The 25,780-nt window shown below is 43.6% G+C and overlaps 1 protein-coding gene across 8 annotated transcripts in view; it reads right to left on the bottom strand.

Annotated features, from left to right (window-relative positions):
- FGF12 (fibroblast growth factor 12) overlaps nucleotides 1-25,780 on the bottom strand; it is a 224,000-nt gene that overhangs the window by 50,011 nt on the left and 148,209 nt on the right. For all 8 annotated transcript variants that reach the window (XM_027685483.1, XM_027685480.1, XM_027685477.1 and 5 more), the window contains one exon: nucleotides 21,158-21,261. In XM_027685483.1, coding sequence (XP_027541284.1) covers nucleotides 21,158-21,261 — 104 coding nt within the window. The remainder of the gene's footprint in view (nucleotides 1-21,157; nucleotides 21,262-25,780) is intronic.

Below are 25,780 nucleotides of genomic sequence, written 5' to 3'. Positions count from 1 at the left end.
GGGGGATACTGTCAGAGAGGGAAAACAGGGAGACAACACTGCTGACCTTAGTAACTTTTGCTGTGACTGTGTCCACAGTGATCAATACACAAATGTGGAAGCAATTACAAGCCATCAGCGTGTAACCCCTGCTCTCCTCCCACTATGGGAATCAGTGGGAACAAATCTCAAATTGCAATAAAAACTTACAGATGGTTTCTGGAAACCTTTTAATTAACACTGCAGTTTCCAAATGGAACAAGATAATCTCCCTCCATTCTCACTGAGTAACAGCAACAAATGAGTTCCCTTTAAAGGCAGATCATCGGGAATGTTATCTCCTCGTTCTGAAATGAGAGTGCAAATTAAATGGCAACATTTTTATTACCAATGATTGCAGGATCATCTCACAGCTTCTGGAGTGTCTGGGAGGAGGGCTGGTGCACACCAAGGGAAACAACATACAGAGGAACACATTATTCATTAAAACAGCGAGTATTGCCCAAGAAATGGAAATGCTGCATGGATAACATTGGGCAACAGTGAGCTGTACCAGCTCCTAGGCCACATCACTGGCAGCAAACATTTCTGAGCACAGAGTAAGTGGTTTCTCTCTGTCCCAGCCAGTCTGCTCAGACTGAATTTCTATACTAGCAATAATGACTAATAGTACTTGTCACCAGTGACTGATAACATGTCCTGGTTGCAGACACCAGCCAAGAGGTGGAGATTTATTAGAGTGGTATTGAGTTGGACAGAGAAGAATCTGGACATGGAGGTGATAGGTTTTGCACGACATAACGAATCTTCTCCACCACCCACTTTCTCATACCCAAGTCTTCTCCAGCATTCCTGTCAAAGTGTCCTTCCTGTCACTTTCCTCCTACCCTTCAGAAAGGAAACTATTAACAGAAATGCAAGCATGCAAAATTTTGGGGGGTAGAAGATTTTTTTATTGCCTTTTTTTTTAATGGTAACCAGATTGCTCCTTCAAAACAACCAAGAATTTCAGCAAGCTAATAGCTCCAGTCTATATCTGAGTGCTTTATTAAAACTGCTGTGCCTCTCTCTTTTTTTTATCACCTAAAGGCTGACGCCGCAATACAAAAGGTATTCGTGTAGCATAATGCGGAAAGAGGCCCGTATGCTTCTGAGACATTGAAGACTGATTATTACCTCTCTTTTTGATTTCTGGCTTCCCCGGTAAGTTTTAGTGGTCTTTGCAGATGGCTCTGAACCTTTCTGCTGGAATATTTATGAACTAGCTTATTGTAGCAGGTTGCTCTGCTGCTGCACTTCTTTCACTGAGTCTAATCTTGGCAACATATTTGCATTTGCACTTTAAAGACACCTAAAGACGTTGCATAGCTTTATTCTACTCTGTGGTCCTTTGCTTTCAGAGGCAGGAAGCCACTTCAGCTATCTTCCATACTATCTCCAGAGACATCTGCAAAGACCACTAAAGCATACCTGGGAAGCCTGGATTTCCAGGAGGGAAACTCCACAACCTCCCCAGGCAACCTATCTCTGTGCTCAGCCATCCTCACAGTAAAAGAACATTTCCTGGTGTTCAGAAGGAATCTCCTTTCATTTTGTACCCATTGCCTTCAGCTCCAGAGCCAGCTCAAAAATCCAGCTCTGCCTAAAAAGTTTAACTGTGGTTTCCCAGGCCTGCAGGGTAATGTACTCAGCACACGACACTGAGAGAAAAGACTGTATGAAACACGATAGGATAGAGAGGAAGGAGATTTCAATAGTTAAGACAGGAGAGTGATGCGTTGTCACCATGATTCTAAGTAAATGCTCAGGCCTTCCACAGACATCCCGTGTGCAATGGTGGACTTGCCTGAACTTCCTCTATCTCTGCTCTCCTACTTTCAAATGGGCCCAGTCATCAGCCTTTCTGTCAGAGACAGCTTTGCTGGCAACTCATCACTGGTTTAGAGGGGGTACTTGGGAGGTTATAGAAAGTTAAAGGTTCATTCAGGGCATCCTTTTCTACCCCTCTGCTCCTAGACTCTCTTGAACATTGGTTTCCTTCTGCCAGAGGTCCATCTAGATGAGTATTTTGTTGCTGCTAGGGATCAGTACTGGTTTCACTGAAAAGTGCAGGAACACTGCCTATAGTTCTGAATCTCCATCAATCTGTGGTATCTTTAACAGCCATCACACATTATGTGGACAATATTTTTTTTTCTGTTTTAAACTTGCTAACGTTCTCCTGGAAAACGTTGTCAGAGATGCTCAGAGAACGAGGTTTGCCCTCCTATCAAACTCCTCATCAGGGCTGTGCTTCCAAGGACTCACCTCAATGCTTCAACTTACGTCCCTTCTTCTCTTTCTCTTCTCTGCACATCAACCTGTATGACACTTTCACTGCCTCTAGGACCTGCTTTGCCCCACTGTGTGACTACATCTAATTAGTTTCCTATTTATTCTGCTCTGTCACATCACATGAAACTTTCCAGGTACTTTCTAGACTGCTGTGAGAGTACAAGCAGTCACTCAGCATATACCATCCTCCTTAAAGGATGGATGAAAACCCTCCAGTCCTGGATCAGTCACTTCATTAAAATATTGCTCCAGGTTAAAATGATTCAGCCAAGTTTGACAGAGGCCTCACAGCTTGCTTTCCATAGTCCTGGCTGGTTCAATCACAGTTTTCATCTTTCAAGTGCTTTCTCACAGAAATTTGCAGGTATTCCAACACTAAAGGTGATGGGATGTCCTTAGCAGAAAAGGGACAGACTGACAAAGCTACTGAGATGCTTCTTGTCTGGGCAATGAAGGTGATCTAAAAAAAAACCCCAAACATGAAAATAATTGAATGGCAGAACTTGATTAGGAGTGTATATTTCAGTTAGTTGAGGTTGAAAAGGGTACGGTTATTGAATTGTTGAAGGCTGAAAACATCCAGGAACATTTCTCCTTCTCATTTATTCACCATAATCTAAAGACCAGGTTAAATAAATTCTCTTTTGCAGTCTGGACAGTTATTTTCTGCTGACTTCACAGTCGCACACTAAAGAACTATTCAATGGCTTTTATTACTGAGAAAACAGAAAAGACTAAAAAAAATAAAATAGGAAAATGGCTGGTAGGGAATTTGAAAAAGGCATCTAATCAGGAAATAACATCATTTCAGATACTTTCAAGCCAGAAAAGACTGTAACAGGGGAAATAAAAACTGCAGATTTTTATTGGATTTGTGGATAATCCTCCTATTTACTGAAAGAATTGCTTCTAAATCTTTATTTTTCTTTGAATATATATGTTTGAGGAGTCAAGACTATTGTCTCTGCCATGTATTAAGCTAATACATTAGCTGATTTATCCAAATGAACAAGAACGATATGTAAGCCCACTTTTTAAAATATATAAATCTGGTTTGTCCTCTCAACACTTTTGTTATGACAGACTCAGAGCATTATAATTTACCTACCTAGCATACGGTGTAATTCCTATGCCATTACCCATTCTGAGTATGGAAATTCATCTTTGTCCTACTGAATGTGGATTTAGCCTTGTATAGATGACAATATAGTTCCTCTGAGGTATTCCACCTTTCTTCCTCCACACATTCTTCAAAGGAAAAGTGGTCAATATTTGCATTAGAATCACAAGATTAGGGGCAACTGGAATGTCAGTTTTAAAAATTACACTGCAGATTTGAGTGGTGAAAGAAAGCAAGGAAGCAGCTGTAGCCAGACTGCACAGAGCTCACCATGCACTAGCAATCATTGCATCATTGGCTCCATCATTCGAGGACTCTATTTGGATGGTCAAACCCTTAAGCACAGTCATCCGTTAGCCCTGGGAAGATTAGACAGACAGATGGCTCCTACAGAGAGATGAGTTAGAAAGATGCAGGGAGGGATATTTTCACCAGATGGATGCTGCCAAGTTTTGCAGAGCACAAGAGGTGCCCTGAGGTCTAGATCAAAAGTTAGTCCCCCGGGACCTTCTGAAGAAAAATAGTTCCTCAGTTCAGCCAAGTACTTGACCAGAGGAGTAACTGCAGATACAACAGATTTCTTAGTGAATTAATGATATGTTTGTGTCCCTTATGACTTAGTTACTGAACCAGCCACAGAGATAACCAGCTCAAACTAGAATGGCCATATGAATGGCTGGCTCCCAGTGCTAGCAGTGTATGGGAGGAAATACAGCAATGGCCACTGCAGCCTTCTCTTCAGTGTGTTTTCAGTAAAAAACCCCAAAGAATAAAAGTGAACAGAGAATCTTTGCAAAAACACCAAATTACAAATACACTCAGAATACCTCTGTTACCTTCTGCTCACTCTATGAAGGTTTCAATGAGTCAAGATTCAAGAGTTGCAGGAGGGAAAGTACAGTGTTGATAATTAGATCAATGTTCACAGAATCTGTGAAATCGTTAATCATAAAGAATTTTACAATTTCAAATGACACTATTGAGAGCAGATCATACCCAAGTATTTGAACATATGAATGATGACTACACACACAAAGAAAGGGGACACTGTGAAAGTGAAGATAAATAAAAGGACATAATGACCTAAAAAGTGCATGCTGCAGAATCTCTCACGGGGTCTTTGGAAAAATGTAGGTGGTTCTCTGAGAGCTGTGTGGCTAAAGCTTTTGTTGCAGAGCATAGAGGTCTTCACAGCTTCCTTTTCCTGCCCTCAATGCACCCACCACTGCCACTGCACGTGGAAGTCCTCTGCTGTAGAGAATAATGGTTTGATTTTTTTCAGGGAAGACCCAAGGAAGGAGATGATCTCATATCGTGCCCTAGATTTCAACAGGGTCTATAGCTTGACTGTCTAAAGCACCTATGCTGGTTTGGTCTCTCATGTCCCAGAGATATCCAGTACTCGGTTCCCTTGGAGGAAACTTTGAAAAGATCTCCTGGCTATAGAAAATTTTTTTCAGACAGTCTCCAAACGGATGTCAGGAAAGAGAGTCCTAAATGATGAGCACAAAACTGAGCTTTTGAAGTCTGTAAATAAAAGGGGAAAGAACTGCAGGGATGGTGATTACTTTGAAATCCCACCGAAACCATAGGGAGCTGCAAGTATTTACAGCATCACTGGTAATGAAGTAACTAGGTGCCAGAACAGTGATTAAGCTGAAAAATAAGATAGCTAGGTTCTGGGCTTATTTTCTTAGGTGGTGTCAGATCAGTTTATTCCATTTTGAAGTCAAACAGTGATTTCCCTACTTTTCTGTATCATTCCAACTTGACAGACCTGGAAGCCAAGAGCCTCCTTCTCCCTTTTTTTTTTAATGAATAATAGAGCTATCCCAAATAGAAGCTGCCTCCAAATGCTGCTGAGGCATAAGCACACTTCTTTGGTTGAGTAACACAGGGCAAATATGCCAAACAGGGGCATAATGGCTGGACTCAGAGTGATCTGAGCTAGATCTGCAGTAATGTCAACCCAGGAAGGCTCCAGGTATGAAAGGCTCAGGTGATCTCACCTTTCCTTCACAGCACTAACAGCCTGATAGAAAAAGGACATGTGAAGGAGAAAATCTTTTGAGGTAAAAAACAATGCAAAAACCCCTCATGCTGTCATGTAGTCACTCTCTTATCTATCCAAGTTCTTACACAGTGCCCTTAACACAGCATCCGAGTGCCTGTCAATCACCAGTGCGCTTATCTCCACACAGTCTCTGTGGGAGTAGGAAAGGAATCTTATCTCCACCATATAGAGGAGCAGCTGAGGCAGAGAAATTAAAGGTTTGATCTAATTACCTGAACATAGGTTTCCAGTGCCATCTAAGATGTCCTGGGGCATGCAACACCTGGACGAGGTTGCGGGTAGGGCACAGGACCTAAGGGAGATCCATGGTGTTCTGGAGGCAAGGCAGGGTATGCTGGCACATTGCAGAATGTCTACATTTAGACAACCAAACATCTGTGGGAGAGCAGGAAGCCAAACCCTGCGAACTGCCCTGCTAGCACCCTAAATACAAAACTCCCTTCTGTCTGCAAAGAGGGACATGTTTTTAACATGTTGACTGCAGATCTCTTTTATTACTAAACTCAAGCTTCTTGTGTCTGGGACTTCCAAAATAACTACTGCTGTCGGGAGTCTGTGTATCATCTTCTTCCTAGACAAGTATGAACACACATCCATACCTTTTAGCCACTATGAAAAAGATTCCTATGGATCTACGGAGTATGTAGTTATTCCTTGTCAAACAATAACAGCATGCAGATTGTCATACAAGGAGCCAGAATCAGTATCAGAGTGGCCTTTCTACACCATGCCCACAAGCCCAGAACTCATGCTGAGAGGTGAATGTACTTCATTGTGGCAGTATTTACAGAATGACACTTTCATTTTAGCTCATGGCAAATCCCTGATGACAATTTAGGAGCTCATAATGAGCTTACTGAGGAAGAATGAAAGGATGCTCAAGGTCACAGCACCCATAGGAGTGCTATCATTTTTGACATGTACAGCAAATAAGGTTCCCAAACAGCTGCCAAACCAGAAACAAACTGTATGCAGAGAAGCTGTGCTGGCCTTGCTACAGGCTGTTATTTTGGTGCATTAGGCTGAGGACAGATTTGCAAAACCACTCGAGCAATTCGGACACTTGGTTCCCCTTTGAAACAGCTCAGTGAAGGAGGTGGTGGTGAAGCACCAGCCAGGCAGGTCTGGTTGCTAGAGCAGCTTCCTGCAGCACAACCTTCAGCCATGCAAGCATCTCTTCTCTGCCATTTGTCCCTACTGGTTTGGACTGTGGACACTGCCTTGCAGGTCCACATCCCAGCTGCTACCCCAAAACATAGGCTTAACCAAATAACCTCCAGGGATGAGACTGGTTTCAATCCTTCCTTCTGGCCTCTCTCTGAAGACAGAAGACACACACCAGAACAATCCTTTTCCCAGCCACAACAGGTACCCTCCATTGTATTCACAGCTTCGACAGTGAGCAGAATCTGACCAATGTCTTAATTTACTTAAGCCTCACAAAGACTTGAAAGAGGAGAATGATTTTTGTGTTATTATTTTTTAATATGTGAAATCTGATTAGAATAATCCTGGCAAGGCAGAGAGTGATAAGCAAATAGAGTAGGTGAAAAAACGTAGTTTTGAAGGAGGAAATTGATTTTCTTCCATCCCTCCAAATTTGAATAATAAACTTTCACAAAGAACCTCTTTGGAAGAAACTCCTGGAGATGCAAGAAACTGTAATTAAAATACTTTAGTAAATCTTTATTAAATAGTCTCTCAGAGCTCCTTATAAAAATAGAGGTTCTTGCAGAGTAAAAAGGTTGAGATATTCACACTTGGAATCCGGTGGCAAACACTTCCATGGGGGTGCAGAAAAATTTTAAAAACAACTTGAAATTACCCAGTGTCATGCAAGAAACTGAGGCTATGGGAGTCTGGCTGCTTTGCCTGCTTTGCCACTGAAGAGTTATAAATCAAAGACAAGTGTGGTCAGGAGGCATATTTCCCTTTTCTACATCTCTCCTTTCTGGAAATCATTTCGAGCTTTCTAGTAGACAGGCCAGTCTTGCTATTACATCACAGAAAGACATGATGATTTCCAGTTTCCAGAACAGGCAGTATTTCTAATAGTTTACCATTTATTCACCAAAATCATAAAACACTATTAACAAAGAACATTCACTAAAAATTCATATTCCAATGCCTCAGAAAGAAATTGATTTTTCTACACATGTAGTGGCATAAGCATGCACCCATTCACTGGACATTACCCAAAAGACTGAGCAGACCCGACTCAGGTATGCTGGGGTAAATACACTCATCTTAGTTTTCCAATTGCATGAACATCAGTTGGTTTGTTGCAGATATAACCTAATGGCAGTGACAGCAGAAACGATGAATATATCCTGCAATACCACAGAAATTGTACTGGTCCTTCCACCATTGATTCCCTTGATAATTGATGCTTTACAGCCATGCTTCCATCACTAAAAAAAACCCACGGAACATTTTCTGTTGAGTCCCACCCAGTCCACCTCCAAGCGAAACCATCAGCGCAGATTTTGTCCCACAGTTCTCATTAACTCCCTGGTCATGCCTGGATGGCAAGAGATACCCTGGAGAAAGGAAGACACAGTACATGGCACCATACCAGGACTCTAAAGCACTACTGAGGCACCGGGAATGCTGGACAGACTCCCCAGTAATCCAGACGGATGGTTTCTGGTACCCAACCTAGCTCTGAGAAAGCAAGTATTTCTGCACAGTCCAAGGAGATGTTTTCTCAGTGGTCAGATAGCTCACTAAGCTACAGTCTCTGTTACTGGTTTGCCCCAGCTGTCACTATGAGTGGCATTTACTGCAGGTGGACACTGAGTTAAACAGACCCACAAGGGCCACCCTTACGTTCATCTCAGTGAGAGCAACGGGATGTACTGGGTGCTCAATACCTCTGAAAGCAAGGCTTTAAACTGTTGGAAAATCCATGCCTGAATTTTGTTACTGCAAATGGTTTTCTTGCAAGACTGGGCTGTTAAGCTCCTGGGGGCATCAGCACATTACAAGTGTTTCTTTTCAGAGCACTGCTGCAATCCTGAGCTTCTCAGGAGCTGTTTCCAATTCTCCACCTGCCATCTTGTGAAGTCAACACCATAAACAGCCCCAGCTCCTTGGGTGGCTGAAAAAGAGATATCTATGGAGCCCTGAGCAACTGTACTTGACATATGGTATTAAGATGTGCAGGGGAAGATGGCTGGCAAAGTACGACTCTCCTGGGGTTCTTTTACCTGCTCCCATTATCCTCACTGATGATTGCTAGGGACATAAATGCTGAGGAGCCAGAAAAGAAGTGCAATGGGAAGGCAGAGAGGGAAAAGCAAGCCCAGCCTACATAGTGCACAGCTTTGAAAGTAAACTGATTTGCTCAGACACAAGATATAACACAAACAAGTTCTGCTGCTGCTGATGCACCAGTTCCCTGAATAATCACAGTGATACAAAAGAAAGCTTGCGATTAGGGCAAAGTATTAGTATTGGGAAGAACAGAAGGCCTAATCCAGTCTCCACAAATGACCTTGGGCAGGTCACATCACTCCTCTATGCTCAGTTTCCTTATCTATGTGATGAAGTTTCCCAGCATGAGTGGAAGATAATCTGAGAGTGTGGGAGAGCCCAGGAGGAACTCACAGGTAAGCGATTACAGAATCTTTTCTGAGCCCACCCCACTGGCCTCTGCAGCCCCAGTTAAGTTAGTTCCTCACACTGCCAATGATCCAAATGAGCCAGACGCCCTCAGACTCAAACATCCCTCAAGGCCAACCTCGCTTTAGGCAAAAGAACTGCATTTTAATGGCTCTCTATCTACCAGACACATAACAGCCACATGTTGGGTCCTGCATTATGCTGACAGTATTTGTGTGGTGCTCCCATCAGATATTAAAGTGACACAGCACCTCCTTGACCTGGCCTCCCATTCAAAGCTGTGTTCAGCACAAGCTCTCACTCCTTCTCCCAGTCCAACACTGGGAGTTATCACCATACTACCCTGCTTCTGATTTCCCCACAATTACTTCTACAGTCCTTCCCTTTGCTCTGTTCCCTTCCTGCTCAACACAGTGTATGGTGGGATTCTCCAGCATCTATGGGGAAACTCTGCTACAGGCAGTAAACATAAATCATCAACTAGGTGTTAGGGTTTAAGCCAGAAGCAATCTCAAGTGCAACAGGACTGTGAGGATCCTAATGGGTTGACCAAACTATAGTCTGCTCTTAGAGATGCTTTATTTCCCCCCCCCCAAACAAAAGCTCATAGATGTGCCTCCCACAGTGATCCTCCACTTTCTCCATCTGGAGACACTATGTCTGCCTTTGGGTCCAATGCCTCCCCTGCTTGTTAGGGCAGAGCTCTGCATTGCACTTGAGGACTGAGAAAAGGAGGAGGAAGGGATGTACTTACACAAGGTCTCCAAATTTTTTCCAGCCTAAGGCAGAAAAAGGGCATGTCAGTTCACAGACAGGTCTACAAGTTGAGAAGCACTAGATGGCAGTGGCATTTTTAGGTTCCTTCCTATCACACCAGGTGTCTACAGGACATCCACAGACATCCCCTATGGACAAGATCCTGATAAGCCTCTATGTAGATGGAGAAGGAGGAAGTAAAAAAACACAGAGTATCTCTAAAGACAGCATGGCCAGTGCTGTCTAGCTACAGCTCCTGAAACATGTCACAAAAATCAAAGAGGAAAGTGAATTGTCCAGGCAAAATGTCCGGAGCAGCAGTGAGAGGCTTCTGTGCAGCCACCTTACTGGAATGGGAAAAGGCACAGTACAGAAGAGAGGGGGCTGCAGGAAACACATGACATCCATTAACTGCAGAGGGTGATGATTCTCCTTGGCACCAAGTACCATCCAATACATGAAAGCCCATGAGCTGCCCCAGCTCCACCAAGAGCAGTTATCCAGCCTTAGGAGGAAGGGGGGAACCTCTTTGCAGTGAACATGAATCAACTTAAGAGCAATATGGGACAATGTGGGGACTCCTCAACCCACCCAGGAGCAGGAAAGAAGTCACTTTAAAAGGCATGTCTGGCATGAGCGCATGGGTTGGAATACCAAGAGCTGCCCTTCTTGACCCCTGCTTGCTTCAGAGAGATTCCGGCTGGGGGAAGCAATAGCCCAGTATGGCCACTGTGCTTGAGGGAATGTCCAGATTAGGCTAAACCTTGCTTCTCATCTCACTTTGCACGTGCCTAGAAAGTTGGACATTATCTTTCCCAGTGCTTCCTCACTTAACGGACTTGTTCAAAATCCCTGAGGTTCTACTTTCTTCTCCTCTATTTCATGCTTACAATGATTTACCGGTGGAAGAGAAAAGCCTGTGCAAGAGATTCATACTGATTTCTATCTCAGAGGCTTTAGAGAGAAACAGACAGTCTTTGTCCAGCTGCAGTAATTCCTCTGCAGTGCTCCAGACAGCATCTGGGAGTCTGTAAGGTGTGCACGCAACTTCCAAGTGCTGTTATCAATAATGCATTTGATGCGCAGCCTTCAGAGGAGCTGACCAAGGAAGCCTCTTAAAAAGAGAAGGCAACCCTTTGGTCTTCTCAGGAGGAAAGTGGTGAGGAGACAGAAAAACTCACCATCATCGTGCCATGTCTTATTTATGTCAAGACGCTGTTCACATTTCAGAAAGCTTTTAGTATGGGGCTGGAGCCCAGGTATGTATTTGGGGGACTAGAGAGCACATTGTGAATATTAAAATACTTTCAACTTTCTGCAATCAGCTAACTTATAGAAAGGCTACCATCGCTCCCAAAGCACAGCTCCTCTGCACCTTGGATACCACTGGTATCTCGGAGGTGGCAGGACACCCCCATAAGTCTCTTAACTGCTTTCTCAATGGCTGAGATGTCAAACCACGAAATTAACCCGTGACTTATGTGTGTATGCAAAGGATTTATTGATTTCACAGAGGGGCAATTAATTTAACGTCATTTCAACGTTTCAGGCTTGTCAGGCTTTTCCACAGAAGAGCAGCCACCTCCACACAACAAAGGATGCAATCTGTAGTTCATCAGCAGGGAAGAAAATTCCCTTTTTAATCAAGCAAAAGCTGTTGGGGAGGCCACGGGCAAAAGACTACGTAGCATCTGCCCACCAAGATGAAACTTTTGTTCTGGGTATGTTGTCTAAAACACACTGATGTGAGAGTAATAAAAAGTGGTGTAGTGGGGCTGACCCTGGCCAGATGCCAGGTACCTACTAAAGCCACCCTCTCACTCTCCCTCTGCAACTGGACAGAGGAGAGAAAAAAAAACAGCTAAGGATTCATGAGTTGAGTTAACACCTGGGAGAGGTCAGTTACTGATTACCTTCATGGGCAAAACAGACTCAAAGTGGGGATGGTACTTAAATTTATTACTAACAGGATAAGAGCCAAAGAGTGAGAAATAAAATAATCTTAAAAACGCCTCCCCCCATGGCTCCTTCCTTCCATGTTGGAAGGTGTAACTAAAAGAACAGCAAAACTGCTGCAGGCAAGTGAAATTAGTCACATAAGATTAAGCATGTAACCTAATTGCAAGCAGAAAGGTGATGATACACCATAAAGGGACTAATGGGTATCAGTCTAACTATGTTTACTTGGTTCTCTAGTCCTGCGAGCAGTCTAAGGACGACTATTGGTGCAGCAGTGTTTCATTCAAGTTTGGAAAAGAAGGGCCAGGCCTCAAATCCAAACTCTGTTTTGAACAATCCTGTCTGGGCTCAGCCTCCAGCAAAACAAGGATTTCCTCACCTATTCATGAAGCAGAAGAGGTCATGACTTTACCACTGGAATTCTCAAAATATCCCATTTTCTCATAATTCTGCATCCATGATTGCACCTTCTACTCCCACCTGCACTGCACCATCGTGTGGGGCTGGTGGCCATCATGGTGGGTCACTACACACTTCTCTGAAGGGGTCCCGAGCACAGAGACTGATCAGAATTGCTGATGGTATGAACAGGGATGTGTAAGTACACACAGTGCCCTGCTCGTTACCCTGCACTGTCACAACTTCCAGGGTGGTACAAGGATTGGGTGGGGGCGGCTGCCATGAGGCCCCGAGCCAGAGACCCTCCACTGCCCACCATGAGCCCCGAGCACCAAACCAGCTTTGTGTGTGTTTGAGCTCAGGTTATGGTTAATGTGTAAAACAACCCGCTCTGCAGGGCATCTGGGGCGCTGGCTAAACCAACCGTGCTGCTGAGGGTAAACCAATGTGCTCTGCAGAGGGTCCACGTTAAGGCTTCTATTGTAACAACTCTCTTGTGTCGTAGTTCTACCCTAAAGAACCAAGGACCCCTGAAGAATGTGTCTGTTCCCATGGTGTTGGGTGGCATCACCTCAAAACTCTATGGGCCCCATCCTAGAGCCTCCTGTACTATTCCAGAGAGGGGTGGGGAGGGGGGAAGAAAAAAAAAAAAAGTCTTACAGCAAATATTCATTCATTCATTCAAAATTTACAAGTTGACTAATATAATTAAATACCGCTGTAACAAACAACCTGGTTGTCATTTCCCCTTGAGGCTGACGTTTTCAGCCTTCCAGGAGGGCCAAGCATATTTTTTTTTAAAAAGTCAGTCCCTGTGCCAGCAGCTGCAGTGGGTGAGCAGAACAGGCTCTGCCTCTGGTGCAGGTTGCTTCCCCACTGCCCTCCAACCCCTGTCACAGGGCCAGCATGCACAGGAGACAGCCCTTGCAGGGTCGCTTTGGTGCACCTCAGATACCACGAGGCCAGATGCAAGGGGTAGGCATGGTTCAGGAGGCCCTGGAGTGTGTCCAAAGCCACGTCCTGCCTGCCTGCTCTGCTGCCAGGATGCCTCTGGGCAATGCTGCTGGCAAGGTGCCCTCCGCTCCTCCCCGCTCGCGCACAGATTGCAGGCTCCCTGGCACAGGCACGCCAGCCATCCCACGCGCTCTGCAGAGCTGAGCACGCTGTCAGCACACAACACATCACAGCAGTGACGGGCTGCCAGGAGTACAGACAGATCCCTTCCAGCCCATGTTCAGTTTCAAGGGTGGATTCATGGCAAGGGAAGATGGGTAGATTTGGAGTTTTCCTTGCAGTATGGAGTGTCTCATTCGGAAAGATGCCAGAAGAGGCAACTGGAAGTGGCTGGTAATCCCCGTGGCCCACGTCCCTGCGACAGAGGTAACCAGGGAGCATGATTTCAGAAAAGCATCAAGATGCAATTTCAGCATTTCACTGAACTAGATCTTGTATAAGCACATAAGGTTCATAACTTCTGCTGTGCACATCTACTCCACCAATTTCAGGATGTTCCTATGAGGCACTGTGCCATGTAACTATAGGTACCAGAAGTTAATCCTATATCTTGGGATCCATGGTAATATAAATCTATGGGACCTAAATGAATTCCTGTAATTCAGACACCTCAAGAAAATTATTTTTGTTTTACAAATGCTTAGGCAGGACATTATCCTTTCATAGCAAAGAAGGGATGGTTCAGGCTCCCATCCAGGTCTTTCTGCTACAGACTACATTCCCCACTGCTTCAGCCAGTTTGGCTTGAAATAGCCCAGATAATTTGAGTCTATCTTTACCCTGGAAAACTGCATTACAGTTCAATATTCCCCATTTTTAAATTCTTCTATCGCTTGGCTCCCAATTATAATTACATGCACACAGTCAGTAAGGTTTTTAGTTGGATTTTTTAGCCTCTCTCTTGATTTCGCCTCCAGAGCTGTTAGTTCACTGTTCGGCAACAGCACATAATTTCCCAGTTTTATCCATTCTATATTTGAGTTTGGTATTATCAGAAAGGAGATTCGAATCACTTCATTAACACACACCTGACCTCAGCCAAACATATCCTCACTCAAAACTTTTTTGTCCTCCCTCCACTATAAAATAAAATGTTAATAATAGTCTCACTGTCATCCTGGATGTCCTGAAGTTTTGTCTAGATTTCACTTGTGGAAAACAGACAATAGTACTATTTATTGTCAAAATAGACACTGGACAAATGGTGCTAAAACCAAGCAAAGCAGCATGGAGACTGAGGAAAAGCAAAATATTAGCCAGCCAGAGGAGAGAGAGGAGCTGTTACCAGGCGCTCCTACATCCCCCAGCTAGCAGGATGCAAAAGGAAAGCAACACAGGGGACTTCTGCTGTAAATGCCTCTGCAGAAGGACATTGTGCCAGTCAGCTTTTGGTTCTTGCCTGCTGGAAAGAGTGCTCCAATTGCACATCATTTCTGCTAAACAAGGGGCTTCACTGCACACTGTCCTATTCTCAGTCTAGACATTTCCTAGAGTTCCTTTCCAAAATCCAACTCAAATACTGTATTGCCATTGACTGTTCTGCTTTGACCTCATTGTTTCCCCTACAGTGGTTGATTGATCACACACAATGCATAGGAGGAAAAACTGGCAAGGTCTATACAATGCTACTGGTGCTTAGCACCTGCTCCAAAGGCTTTGCCTACCTGCTCATCTAGGGTTAGGCCTTATATCTGGCCTCAAGGAAATCAGCAAAAGGAATACTGTGCAGAAGATGGCAGCCTCCACTGATTCATTTCTCTGATTTCTATTCTTGCCTTCAATTTAGAGCAACCCATCCCAGCCAGTGTTTTATCCTCCCTCCACACTTCAAGGAAATCATGTGGGATCAAAACGCTCCACCAAAATCTAAACATTTTGTTCTGATTTTATTAGGAATTATAAAGCAATATAAACCACTCTGAAGTTCTTTCAAAATGGGAATCTGTAATATTTTTTGGGGAAGTATCAAAATGAGATGAGTCAGCACCACCGGAGCATTTTCCCCCAATTTTCTTCCAAAATGAAATTCCAACAAAAGATCATAATGCATCCCAACACTGACAGACCACTGCTCACAAGGAGGAATAGCCCATCCCTGTTGGTCTAGTTGGTGTTAGGTGAAATACAGCACATTCCTAAATACCCTAAGCAACCAAGGCTAAGAGAACTATCTTCTTTTATTGAAGCTTACTTATCCTTTAATATTTGTATTGCTATCATGTAAGACAAGGAACAGATAGCTAAGAAAACAGGATTAGTTCCTGCTGATACTGATTTTGTCTTCAAAGCATCAAGAGATGCTTGAATAGGTGAAAGATAAGTATGATCTAACTCATTCCAGATGTGGGTACAAGGTGCAGAGCAGGACCCTTCCCTGTGGGAGCCCCATCACAGTGTTATGCCAGGAAAGTTCAGGGAATACAGGTACCTCAACAGGATGCCAGATGGGAAACCTGCCCCCAGAGAGCCACAGAATTGCACTATGTCACTCTCCTCATCTGACAAGCAGTCCAGGCAGTCCTGCCAAGGGAGGCTGTATCCATTTCTAGCTCTTAAAACATCCTCAATAGTCCAAGCCCGTGTGCACCAGCACTAGACCTGCCTGACTTGCACCAGTCTCACACTGGACAGGGAAGCCTGCTCTGCTTAGAAGGAAAGTAAGACCATTGCAGAGCAACATGGGCAGCAGCACATCACCAAGGGAGAAGGGACCACTTAACTACTGAGAGTTGTATTTACAAGTTTCCATGTTCCAAGGGTGGCCTCCCAGGGTGCCTGCCAGGAGCTGTATTTTAGGAACACTCGATGAGAGGCAGGAATCTGCTCTTAGGGGCTGGCTCTTCTCAGCACAGCTGCCTCCCTGAACATCCATTTTGTTCCCATATTTATGAATAAGTGAGGGGACAGGAGTTTTGTATCTCCCAGCTAACGCCTTCATGTAGCAAGCCCTTTTAAACAGCCAGTGAAGAAGAGTAGATACTCTGGAGAGAAATTAAAAGCACATTACATTGACCTCCTGCTATGCTTTGCCTTTGGAGACATTTCTCTCCCTCCACTGACCTGGCTCCCTAATGAGGCATGTAAACTAGGGAATCTCCCCACCAAGTCTGCTTGCTTGCAAGGTTTGCAGAGGGAGATGTCCAGGATACCTGCCTGGCCTGTCTGTACTTCTGACCAAATCAACAAGTACCACTGGAGGTCAAACAAGAATTAAAGAAATGGCATTGGCAGGAGCAGGTTGTACACTCCAAGCATATTAGGGGGAAGAGAATGCAGCATTATTGATTCCAGCCCCTGACCTTGGAATGATGTAAATAGGTGTGCAGCTACCCTAAAGGAGTTGTAGCAAAATAGTTACAGCATTGCAAGCAGATTAAAAACACAGCTAATATACATACTTCCCCAGATGCTTGTTTATCATTATGCAAGACATGTTTATTATGCAAAATGATAAAGCAGAAAAATAGGAGAGGAAAAGAAAATGCAAAGACACACTGAGCTCTTAACGTGACTTGGGTTTTCTCAATGCTGCTAAGATTTTTTTTTTTATTGTGCATAATCATTTCCTTATTAGCAGGAATCTTTGAAGTGATTCAGGCCCTAATTTCAGCATTTCAAACTCACAGGTTTATACTGTAAAACCATAGTGAGCTCTCATACGCGACCCATTTTTTTTTCTCTGTATTCTGTATCTCTGCTAGGGTTTTCTCAGTCTTTCCAATAAATTATGTATCACAATTTGCCATTTCAAAAATAATTAGAACTCTGAGTTAAACAACAAGGAATATCTGAGAGCAATACATTTCAGAAGAGAAGTGTTTTGCACTTGGGGCAAAACCAATCCCAGCTGCAATGCCACTGAATTATACATATCGTCATATTGAGAGCTGCACTTTCAGCATACTTGGGCAGACCTGTGGAGGCTCAACAGCCCCTTGATGGTGATCTGCTCCAGGAGAACCAGGTTTGCCTCTCAGGCAAAGCACTTCAGAGGCACTCCCTTTGCCATGCCTCTGTGAGTTGTTGAAGGGATAATGGAAAGAAAGCTGGGCACTGAGGAGAGAAACTTCACAAAGGAAGGTTATATAGGAGTGGGAACTAATTTGGTGGTGGAACTACTAACTCCAGACAGACAGGAGAGCATGTTCTGTGTCTTCTCCTGTTAAGATTAGGCTGTAAATTCACTGGAGCAGGAAGTACCTCTTTATTCTGCATTTCCCTCTCCTGTGCAACAACCAGCCTTTGGTGGCAGCTTCCAATGGGGTAAGGCACTACAAGTAATACTCACTGCCCTTCATTCATTCTGTGTGTTTTTACTTTGGCATAAAATGCTAACAGTGGATCCTCAGGAGAGTCATGTCCCTCCCCAGAACAGGTGTTGATAGGAACCCTTGTGCACCATCAGGGAATTTACAGCTGCTCTACATTATAGGAAATCAAATAGAAACACACCAATAACTCTGTAAGCTTGCTATGAAGACAGTGTTTTGCATCCCAAAGCCAGGTGCCTTCAACCAATACATGATTTTCTTGTCTACTAAGCACCTAATTCCCATGTAGACTTCAGAGGTGGCAATAACCTAATCTCTGGGGGAAAAAAAAAAATCAGGGATCTAGTGTAAGTAAACAATGCACAAGTCGCAAACAGCTGCTTCCCAAGCAAAGAAGCTTTATCATCTAATGCATTTAGGCCTCTGAAGCTGGCTAAGAATCTATGGTTGGCTTCAAACCAGCAACCCAACCCTACACTATCCTTGTCTGAACAGATTAGGTAGGGATAAGGAAACTCATTGCTGAAGGTATCAATGTGGCCAAGCCCTCGAAAGATCCTGCATGTTTCTACAAAGTGCCATCTCAACAAGCTTGGCTTTAGAGGACTCCACTCAGCCCTACTTTTGTGCTAATCAACACCAGGAAGACTTTTTCCAAGGGCTGGTTATTCTAAGCCCATTCATTCAAGAGCCCATTGGCCCAAACTCAGAAGGAGCTGGCACAAACCATCTTCGAGACCAGGCTGATAATAGCCTCTGGTTTGATCCAGGGCAGAGGATGTCAGCCAAGATCTCAGCTGTCACACAGAGATTAAATATCACCAAAATAACCCCACAAAACAAAACCAAAACAAATCCCACAGTGACGACACGTTCAGTTACAGCATCAATCTGGGCTCAAGAGGAGGGGAAAAAAAGCCCAAAAAAACAAAATAAAAAAACTCATTACCCTGGACAATTTTGTCTGAAACCAGTCCTGGGTTTGAGCATGTTCTAAGAAGCCTTTGCAGAGCTAGGCCTGGGACATACAGCATGGAAAGCAGCCAAGCAACAAAAAAGTTCATTTATCAATGGACCTGTGTGAGTGAACAATATCTATGGGGAATGTTGACACGTTTTTTCAGAAACTCCTCAGAAAAGGCTAGTGAAAAAAATTAGGTACATGCACAGAGAGAACAAAGTGTAGTTTAGGGTCTGCTAAGCAATGAACAGGGACGATGTGTCCCTTGGAATGGGCTGCATGGCCAGGGGCTCTGCTCATCCCAGAGGATGAGAATGTCAAGTCCTACCAAAGCAATTCCTCTGAACAGTCTTCCAGACTGATACAGCAATGCCAAAGTTTGGCTTGGACTAGGATCCTGGCCCCACAAGGAAAGTTACAGTATCCAAAAGAGACTGCCCAAACAGGTCAAGCTCTTCTCAGATATACCCAGTTCTTTTAAAGCACCCTGGTTTCCTCATCCCTTGTCTTCAATGCTATGATGGGCTTGACCCACACTCCCTGTTTCTAACTGGCTTTATCCACAAAATTTCTTTTTTCTTGCCCTGAGGTCTGCTCCAAAGCACAGTGAATTCATTGATTTACTGCTCTAAGACAGAGCCACTAGTCATCACAAGAAAAGTATTCAAAAAGTTCCATCTCCTTGGAGTAGAGATGGGCCAGTATCATCCATTTACTGCAAATGAAACCTTAGATGACGTTGATGAAATGAATAGTTTCACTCTTACTAGTTCAGACAGAGCTGAATGCCATCAAGCTGTGGCATGGAATGAGGTTCACTTCATTAACCAGTGGCCATCATGGTGCATCCTTCCCCACCAGCCTTCTCTGATTACTCAAGAGGGGCACACTCATTGGAAATAAGAGGGGCCCCATTAAACCACCCTCATTTGAACACATGTATGATCTGGCACCTTTTAGGAGTTGATATGACTAGCAGATGTGTTTCCTGGACAACACAGTCCTCCTGCAGCTTACCATCTCTTGGTATGCCCCTCCCACCCTTTATGTTGTGTCTCACTACTACTAGCAAGAGATACTTTTCCTCTGCATCATCTCTAATCTCTCAGCTGTCAAAAATTACATTTCCAAGTCTCTCTTCCTTCTTTTGCCCGAGACTCACACCTTTCCCTCCCTTGTACTATTTGTTCAGAAAATGCTGACCTGAAGACCCGCAGCTTGGATGTGGCTCTGTGACACACACTGATTTCCTGCAGTCCTCATTTGCAGGGCACTGGTGGTACAAGGAGCCAGAACTCTACAGTGGGGCCAGAGCTACGTCCTGCACTGGCCAAAGCATCAGTCCTGACCCCCTTGACGATGTGCCCAGAGGGAAGCATCCACAACGCATACCATACTTGGTATTACCTTTAGGGTAATACCTCTGATACCTTTACAAAAAGAGGAAGTTTTCATTGTTAGTAAACCGATGTAATTTATTTAGGAGCAGTCATTTATGTTTACTGGGCTATGAAAGAACAGGAAGCGTCTGGCATCCACAGAGATCCAGATTGATCTCTCTGTCTCTTCTTGACAAGCAGCCAGTTTCGAGACCTATCTCGCCAGGCATACTAACACATTCACTTGTCGTTTCCTACCCTAAGCTGCTGGGGAGACAGAGCTTTGTTACATCCCCAGGGAAAGGGGGAAGTCCAAATCACGTGAGTAGTATAAAACTGACCAGGCACAAAGATGGATGGTAAAAGTCAGGAAAAATTGCATAGAACAACTCAAACTTCTGTCCTTTCAGTGGTCCCATTTCCATGCTCACATACACTTTTAAAGTAAAGTAAATGCCTAGACAAGAGCAGAATCTCTGCACTGTAAATTCACACAAAGGCAGATGAGATTAAAATCTTGGCTATACACTGTAAAGCTATCATAACTGTGGAAATGAAAAAAGTATTATTAACTATCACTTTTTACTATATAGAACTAGAGCAAAGTTATTTGAAGCATAAAAATTCTGGCAAAGGGCTGCCATATTTAATAAATCACCAAATCAATTATTCACTGTGAAAATCAATTACTTACTTGAAATGAGAATCTTATGAATAACCTCATGCCCTTTCATGCCATCTAAGAAAGTTATAAGGGAATTAGTTGGTAAAAATTGCCTCACTTATCTTTTACGTGCATTAAAAAGACCACACAAATACAGGGAAATTCTGCCAACAGAATAGTCCAGAACCATTTTAATGGAGTCAGGGTATTTCTGTGGATTTACACTGCAGTCAAAAAGAGAGCATGAACCATTGGGGCACCACTTACGATCAGTTATCTGGGTGCAACTCAGAAGAAATCCATGCCATTTCATATATGTGAAATCAGAATAATATAACCAGCCAACTCTACACCACCTCCGCTACAACATGACCTACATTAAGTACGTACTCAAAGGAACACAAAGTGTATCTTCACAGGTCAGGAAATATTGCCACGAATCTCCATGGAGACACTTTAAAGTGAATATTGCATGGCCTTGCAGCAGCTCCCCCCGCTCCTGCTTTTAAAGGTTTGGTGATACGTGACCGTTTTCAGAAAAAGCTGCAAGTGCCAGCACAGCCTGCTTCCTCCTGCCCACAAAACCAAACCACTCCAGGACCCCAACAGTGCAAAGTACTTACTGAGCTGTAGAGATATCCCTCAGCGTTCATGGCAACGTACAGACCTGCCTTCACCCCTTGGATTGCCACCACGCGAAGACCCACAGGAATTAGATTGAAAAGGGCTGTGGAAGGAAAAGAAAAGCAAATTATATGGAGATATCACCCTGCGTGACCATTGCTGCTTTTGCCCCAGGCCCAGCCCACCCCACTCCTGACTCTTCACAAAAGAGACTGAACTAGAATCAAACATCCTGCTTCTAGCTACAGGAAAGGACTGCAGCCACGGTGCTGATGGTGAAAGGAATTTTTAAAAGTACTGAATTTGGCTGCCTCTCAAATGCCTTAACACACCCATCAGTCTGTCTGATCACTGCCTTTGCAATGCCAAGGGCTTATACGTGTTCCCAAGCCAGCGCATCTCGATGGCTTTCCAAAAGCCAGCTGAGCTGGGTACTGCACATATACATGACTTTGCCTGTGGCAAACGCAACAGCACAATTTAGTTTAGTTCATCCTGAAATACATTTAAGCCTAGTCACACTTTCTTGCATTTGCCATATACTAAAAGAGTACACAGACAGTGACCATGGCCAGAAGGTTGCAAATTAACTTGACTGTGTGTTTGCCCATGTGGCCCCAGCTGTCAAGGGAATGAAGAAACTCAGGAAGAGATACTGCTCTAGTCCATGACCTGAGCACTGCTCCTTATTCAGGAGCAGCACTGAACAGGATAGAAGAGGACAAGTTCTTTCAACATTCAATTTTACTGCAGTCTTATTGATTAAAGCATTGCAACCACTTCCTCCCAATTAATTTCTTCATTGCTTGACTCGCACCCAATAGATCCTGTATCTCATTGAAAGATCCTTTCCATGAATATATACATTAATGTACTGTCAGGCTTTTGCTACATTTCTAACAGCATGGACTCAAAGAGGAGAGGACTGTCAGCATTGATAGACTGAGCACTGAGGCATTAGCATGGCTTTGTTTCCACTGAGATTTATAGGACCCCTTGTGTTTCAGCTTACAAAGAGCTAACTAGACCTTGTCCCAGGAAGCTCAAGATATGGAAGGATAGGCACAGGGCCAGGCAGAAACAAGCTCGAACATAATGGAAATACTTCAGTCAACATCTCTTCCCACACAACCACCCTGAAAAAAGAATATTTTTTCTGGTTCCATAGTCATGAGGTCAGACTGCCCCTGACATGTTCATGAAGCATTTTTCAAGCTTTTTAACACACTTGTTTGCAAAAGCCTGCTTAAAACTTCTCAAGGGCTTTGGGGTGTTCAAATGAGCCCAAGGGAGACCTGTGAATGGGCAGAGTGCAGAGGAAAGACTGAGTGACAGAGGACGCAGTGAAGCATTCCTACTCTCCAGCTGACTGTTAAGGACATCATCCTCTAGCTGATAAATTTTATACATCATTTACAAAGTTTTATGTCTGACACATCACACTAGAGCAAGCACAGCACAAAAGAGTCTTCATGAGAAGGCAGTTTTGGGAAAAACTCCTGCTTCTCACTGTGCCATCTCACAGCCTCCCCTTCCATGGGAGATGGGCCACTGATGATTTAACATCAGGATGAAGCAGTTTTTGCTGAAATGGCCTATCCAAAATGCTAGAGCTTCACAGGCCAGGCTAGTGTTATTGCTGATATGGCAGGAGGAAACTGAGTTAAGCTCAACATTAAACTCACAACCTGAAAAGACTGGTTCAACGTGCACGTGCCAGGTAATGCATGGATTTATCTCAACTACAGGATGCTTCCCAAGTACCTACCTCATGTACAGTGTGAATTACTGCAGAGGAGAGAAGACAAAAGTGTGTTTGAATTCCTTTCCAAAGAGAAAAAACCCAGAACATTTATATTCAACAAGGAAATAGGAGGGAGTCAAAAAAAAAAAAAGAACAAAAAAAATCCCTGACACCATGGTTTGGTTCTCTCCTTGCAGCCAGGGGTTCAGACTACAAAGTCTGAACCAAAGTTCCAGGATTCCTGTGACTTCTAAGAGAAAAAGCATAACCCAAAGTGTATGTGAAATGTTATGGAAAAGGTTACATTTGACCTAAATATTTGGTGGATTTGCTTAAAGGTCAGCGATGGATAACTTTTCAGAAGTAAAACCTGAAAAAAGCCTAGGAGACAAAGCCACTTTGCTCCAGATATCTACCAGATGTCTTGGCTGAGCTGTTGTCAGGGTTGTCTCCAAAAGGGGATTCATGAATTCCAGTTTCACATGAATACCATTTCTTCCTCACTTAATTCCCACAGAAGACTGGATGACTCCCCCCGGTGAGCTGCCTAAAAGGGAGGCACCTCAAGCCTAGTAAAAAAAACCCCTACTTTCAGCCCCTTTTTGTGCTTTTAAGCACCATATTCAGTAAAATATCGAAGCATGTGCTGAAGTCTTACTAAAGTCAGTGCCCACATTTGTGATTTCATGGGAGAATGTCAACAGATGCGTACGGTAAATGCAGTCTAGCCTGGGTATTCATCCATGATCAGCTGGAGTCAAGGACAGTGCTACTCTGATACTGTCTCCAGACAAGACAAACACACCCCAGTGTAACTACTCAAGTGTTACCTCTCCCTTTCTCCCTACCATGAAGGTCTAAAACCTTTTGCAATTAACAAGTTTATAAACAATTCCCCTTTCCTATATTTTCCTCCTACTGAAAAATGGAGCATATTACTGCTAATAACGAAACAAAATGGGCATCATCATTCATTCCCTACAGCCAATTTGTCTTGCATGGAAAACTTGTGACAGACCACTCAAAGTATTCATTAGGCAGCAAGGTGGCAATACCCAGATTTAGGGGGTGAGAAGTTCCACTTGGAAGCACCCACATGTTTGCAAATCTCTCCTTCCACCTACACATGTAAAGGAGCACAGGAACAATCCATTTGTGCTGTGTTAGAGTAGGAAGGCCATTGCCAGTTCCCAAGCTCCCAGGGACCCTGCTGCACTCACAATCACGGCAGAGCACTTCCTGCAAGACACACTGCAGAGCAGAGGAGCAAGTGGGCAGGCAAGCATGAGGACACACAACTGACATAGGTAACTGGCAGCCAAAAAATTTTAGGAAACAAATGTCTTCCTCTATTAAAAACCAGCAGTTCGGGTCAAACAAGATTTTGTAAATTTTCAGGGCTGCACTCAAATCTAGAAACATCTTTGTTTTCATGCTTCCAAATAAATATTTCATCTTGCTTCAGAACAGATTTAAAACCTTATACACTTTATTGTAAGAACGTAAGAGTGTGAATGGGAAAACCCCTCTACCAATCTCAAAAGCGAGACATCTCATTTTTTGTGAGAAAAAAAGTCTGATTAATTTGAAATAGCAGATTTGGAGATGTGGAAAAGGACTAGTTGTGGTAGAATAGAACTGGACATGGTGTGCTGATGTGAAAAAGAGAAAAAAATTAACAATTATACATTTTCTATGCCATCTGCAGCTTCACGGAATGGACATGCTCTTTTACTTCATGGGCAGAAGAGAAAAATTAAGATGTTGAGTATTCATGCCCCTTTTCCTTCATTACGTCTTCCCATTTTCAACCATCAGTAAATTTACACCTGACCCTGGTTATTGATGATACTACTTTTAGCACCCTCCAGTCCTACACCCAAGAGTACATTGTCACATGTTATGGTAATTTATCACCTAAAATCTGAATGCATATTTCACTATCGGTCTGGACTAACTTAATGAGAGAAATGGAAGAGTAAGGAAAGATGTGCCATATACAAGGTGTGGTGTCCAAGGAGGACGTTGGAACAGAATCCTCCTTAATTTTTTTGTGTTTCTGGCTGGAAAGCCCCAAACAATACCCTAGATATGCTGGGCTGTTTCCACCAGGTCAGTACAGTTCACTTATCCTTTATGCACTGCCCATTTGCCAAGGCTTTTCAGATGTTCAGCAGGACAAAAAAAGAAGTTCAATTTCTCTCACGAAGGGGCTCAGCCCAGGAAAGAACAACAGAGAATGCAAGCACTGACAGTGGGAATCAGCCCTGAAAGACCGTTTGAGATCACTGGAGCTGGAAGGGAAAGGTACTGCCCTAAGTTCAGGTTCACACATGACATTACTAAGAATGCAAACAGGGGACTCACCATGAAATTGCACTCCAATTAAAAGAAAATCCTTCCTATATCCCAATCCCAGTAGTCAGAGAATATGTCTCCTTGCTCACACTAAGATGGCGTGCCTTTAAAGGCCTGGTAGAAGGAACAGATGTCCCAAGTGCTGGTTCAGAGGAAGCTGGCTGGATGCCCATTCAAATGCCATTAGAACCTGGCTCCTAGTTTTTGGTTTGTTTTTTTTTCCTTTAAGTGAGAGGAGGTGGAAAATAAATGCCATCAACTTCGAGAACACACATAAAATGGGCACCACGTAATTAATTTAAAAATTGCTTAAATATTAGCAGTTCATCTTGTATAAATAACTGGTTTTTTATTAGAACTTTTAATTGCATCAGACGTATCTGAGGGACATGTCGTGTCTCATTCTGAACGTTTATTCTGCCAGAGCAAACCAACGTAATGTATTCCATGAAAATTATGCTTCCTTTCATAATGCTAATTTAAATAATCAGTGTGTGGATACAGAACACAAAACAATGCA

The sequence above is a fragment of the Neopelma chrysocephalum genome, unplaced genomic scaffold (assembly GCF_003984885.1).
Source record: "Neopelma chrysocephalum unplaced genomic scaffold, ASM398488v2 Primary Assembly neopelma1_69, whole genome shotgun sequence".
Taxonomy (NCBI): Eukaryota; Metazoa; Chordata; class Aves; order Passeriformes; family Pipridae; genus Neopelma; species Neopelma chrysocephalum.
The sequence above is the reverse complement of the archived record's forward strand: the minus strand, read 5'-3'. Positions and strand labels throughout refer to the sequence as shown.